The sequence below is a fragment of the Camelina sativa genome, chromosome 7 (genome assembly GCF_000633955.1).
Source record: "Camelina sativa cultivar DH55 chromosome 7, Cs, whole genome shotgun sequence".
NCBI lineage: Eukaryota > Viridiplantae > Streptophyta > Magnoliopsida > Brassicales > Brassicaceae > Camelina > Camelina sativa.
The window spans coordinates 18956308-18959520 of record NC_025691.1 but is presented as its reverse complement, the minus strand read 5'-3'; the positions used below and the strand labels follow the sequence as shown (position 1 = coordinate 18959520).

The following is a 3213-nucleotide window of genomic DNA, read 5'->3' as shown; positions in this document are numbered from 1 at the left end:
AGAGTGCCAAGTGTGCGGATTTAGGTACAATGTTTTCTTTAAGGTTACTTGATTTTACAAGTAGTAGAAACTTTTTACTACGGGTTAATAAGATATACATTGACATTTACAATATCGGAAGGAAAATGAAATCGTAAGTTGATTCTGTCTTCACTCTTCCCTGGGGATCCATCGGTTCCACCACACAGTCTTGCGTCCATCGCTAATCTCATCTATAGTCTCAGTAACTGTTTTTACAAGCTTCCTCTGAAGCCTAAGTGCTGATGCAAGAGCGTTTCTCTGCGCACTCGCCTTCTTTCGAGGCTCTTTCTCCTACAATAATACAAAAGAGAAACAATGATTTGGGCATCAAACTTGGGTAGTACTTGAAGAAATGAAAGAGTGTAGATTGATTGACAACAAACCCTGAGCTCTTGGAGTTGTGTTTCTGTGAATCCGCCATCTTTCTCTGTCCCATTTCTTGCCATTAACTGAATCACCCAGTTTGCAGCTTCACTGTAGTCCTGTTGTGTAGCCCTGAAGTACTGCATCCTCAGGTTTTGCATGACGGACAACGCAAGCAATCCTTGTCTATCGAAATATGGGTGAGCAAGAGCTGCTTTTGCACTGATTCTTTGCCTTGCTTTGTATCGGACCATTGATGTTAGAAGTTCCCATCCGATGCCATTGTCTAGGTCTAATAGCTGAAACCCTCTACGGAGATCAGCGCTTGCACGAGGTTCCACTAATTTTCTCCAAGCAGTTAAGTCATACTCGCATCTTTTCAACTGGCGGTTGAACTGAATGAGGTTGCTGTCAGATCGTAAGGATGGGAATGCCTGGAACAATAAAAGCATGGCGAGAACATTAATATGGTATATAATGGATACATTTCCCCACACAAGGAAACGGATAAGAACGAAAATGGTTTCTGCTCTTGTAATCGAGGAAGGGATGATAAAACCAAGAACACACCAGACAATAGAATCAAAAGTAATCCAAGAATATAATTTCAAGAGCATCCCTTACTTTCCCAAGGCCCCAACCAACAAAATACTCAAGAACTCTAAGAAGTCAAAACCTGAAGCATCTCTTATTTACTCTAATTCTAGTCACTGAATGAATCGCTAATGTGGCATCGATAGTTGCTGAACACAAGTTTAACATGAATTGATCCACAACCAGATGACACTGGACTATCTACGCAAAATGTGGTTGTCAAAGATAATTGAACATGCCTGAGTCAAAACTTAGAGAAAACTACAAGCGATTGATGGTTTGCTACTTACCATTTGAAGGAAGATGAGACCAATGCTGTAGATATCAAACCTGTCAGGCAAATTCATCTGTTTGGAAAAAAACCATATACATCAAAATCTAGCACTTAAGTAGTAGGATAGCTTTCTGTCAATTAAGATCAGTTAATCAACAATTAAGTTTACACCTGCCACAGGACAGGGGAAAGTGCAGCTGCAACAGGTGCTGAAGGTGCAGATGGAGTTTGGGTGCTCATGATGTATTGCTCAGGTGCTGCATACCTGAAAGCAACAAGCCGAAAAGAAGGGTACTTATATTACGGTGAAACAAAATTTCTGTATCTGAGGTTCACATTTATGATACTTGGCAGAGAAAGATACAAATTTTTGAAAGATAAAGACCTTGGATCCAGGAGAAACTCTTTCGGGATGTAGTTAATTCCCACTCTCAAATCAGCTGCAGCTCCAAGATCAATGATCTTGAAAGAACGAGAACCTGATCAAGTTTCAGTGGACACAAAAACGCATGTCCTCATCCTTTCATTGGGTTCCTTGCTTGAAAAGGTTCAGGAAACTAAGATCATTTACCTTCTGAGAATATAATGTTCTGAGGCTTAACATCCCTATGGACAATCCCGGTTGAGTGAAGACCATCCAATGCAAACAAGAGTTGCCTCATGATAGTCTGAATAATTTTGTTCTCTCTTTCCAACCCTTTAGGCAAGTCTTGTACTTTGCCAAGGATGATAGTTTCTACCTACATCATTGTCTTACAAATGTGACAACGTATAGAGATGACTGCAAAAGATAAATAAACCGGAAAAATGACTTACATTGTAAGGGAATTCTTTACTCTGGATCAAACCAGCAAGTGTTGATTCTCCTTCATATTTCCATAACAGCCAATATTCAGGTCCTTTCTTTGAAGACTTCTGCAATGGTTTTCACAGACAACAAAAACATAAATCTAGAAACCTGAATACTTGATGGAAAATGTCATCTTAGAAGGAAGATAAATTACCTCTAGAAATCCATAAACAAAATCAGCACAGCTATTACCACAAGCTCTTCGAACCCTCTCGTTCATCCAAATTTCCACTGCACCATATTCAGTTGCCTTCTTCAATACATACTCACCCTCCTATCAACAACCAAAATAACATACATCACCAAACCCTATCCTCACTTTAATAACAAAAAATCACAACCTCAATCTCTCTGATTACACAATCTGATCTGATAACAAATCAAATGATAAGGATTTAACATGAATCATTTTGATCCAAACCACTTGTTATTACCTCATTAGAACGTTTCTTGGATAATGAGACTCTATACACAACACCAAACGAACCTTCTCCTAATTTCTTCCCCACAACAAAATCATCCTGCACAAAACCAAAACCTAATCCCATCAATCAATCAAACCAAGAGAAAGAACCCAAAAACACACACATCCAAAAACATCATCATCCATAATCAAACCTTCCTAAAAGTAGGTCTAAACAATCTCTCAACGAAAGCAAGAACAAACATATCGAAAAAACCAGGAGCCACTCCAGGTGTAGCCCAAAGATACGACAAAGCAGTGAGAGCTAACGCCACTCCAGGAGCAGTGATCGTTAAACCGTTAGATTTCGGCAAGGTACTGCGATAGATCATATCGCCACACTCCATAACCGTACATGGAAGTCCGACACCAACTCCGACGAAGAGATTGTGAACCGCGTCGATCAATTGAGCGCGACAATCGGAACTGAGCTTCACCGTTGGTTTAGAATTAGAACTCGAAACCGGTGAGGTTAGAGAGTAAGGTTTGAGTTTCTTGCCGAGAAACGGTGAGGGAGTTCCGATGTAAGCTCCTCCCGGAGAAATTGTAGCCATGGAGGCGGAGATTTTTTCACCGGCAGAGTTCAATTTTTTTTTTTGGAAGACAAAAGAATCCCAAATTGCTTAAACGCCGTTGATTTCGAACCAC

At 40.1% G+C, this 3213-nt stretch overlaps 1 protein-coding gene across 1 annotated transcript; it reads right to left on the bottom strand.

Moving 5' to 3' along the window:
- Positions 1–3213, bottom strand: LOC104701515 (serine/threonine-protein kinase STN7, chloroplastic). Its single transcript, XM_010417212.2, has 10 exons — positions 2721–3213; positions 2537–2623; positions 2257–2376; positions 2069–2167; positions 1824–1992; positions 1638–1731; positions 1424–1517; positions 1269–1325; positions 405–818; positions 1–312 (listed from the first exon to the last, which is right to left on the bottom strand). The coding sequence occupies exons 1-10, from the start codon at positions 3117–3119 to the stop codon at positions 151–153; spliced, it is 1695 nt and encodes a 564-aa protein (XP_010415514.1). The 5' UTR covers positions 3120–3213; the 3' UTR covers positions 1–150.

What these genes read in the sequence shown, in the direction of transcription:
- LOC104701515 (XM_010417212.2), bottom strand. Translation starts at nt 3,119, where the DNA reads ATGGCTACAATTTCTCCGGGAGGAGCTTACATCGGAACTCCCTCACCG. An exon ending in TTAGACCTACTTTTAGGAAG is followed by an intron (nt 2,624 to 2,720) that starts GTTTGATTATGG and finishes GGTTTTGTGCAG; the next exon opens with GATGATTTTGTTGTGGGGAA. An exon ending in GAGTTTCTCCTGGATCCAAG is followed by an intron (nt 1,518 to 1,637) that starts GTCTTTATCTTT and finishes TGTTGCTTTCAG; the next exon opens with GTATGCAGCACCTGAGCAAT.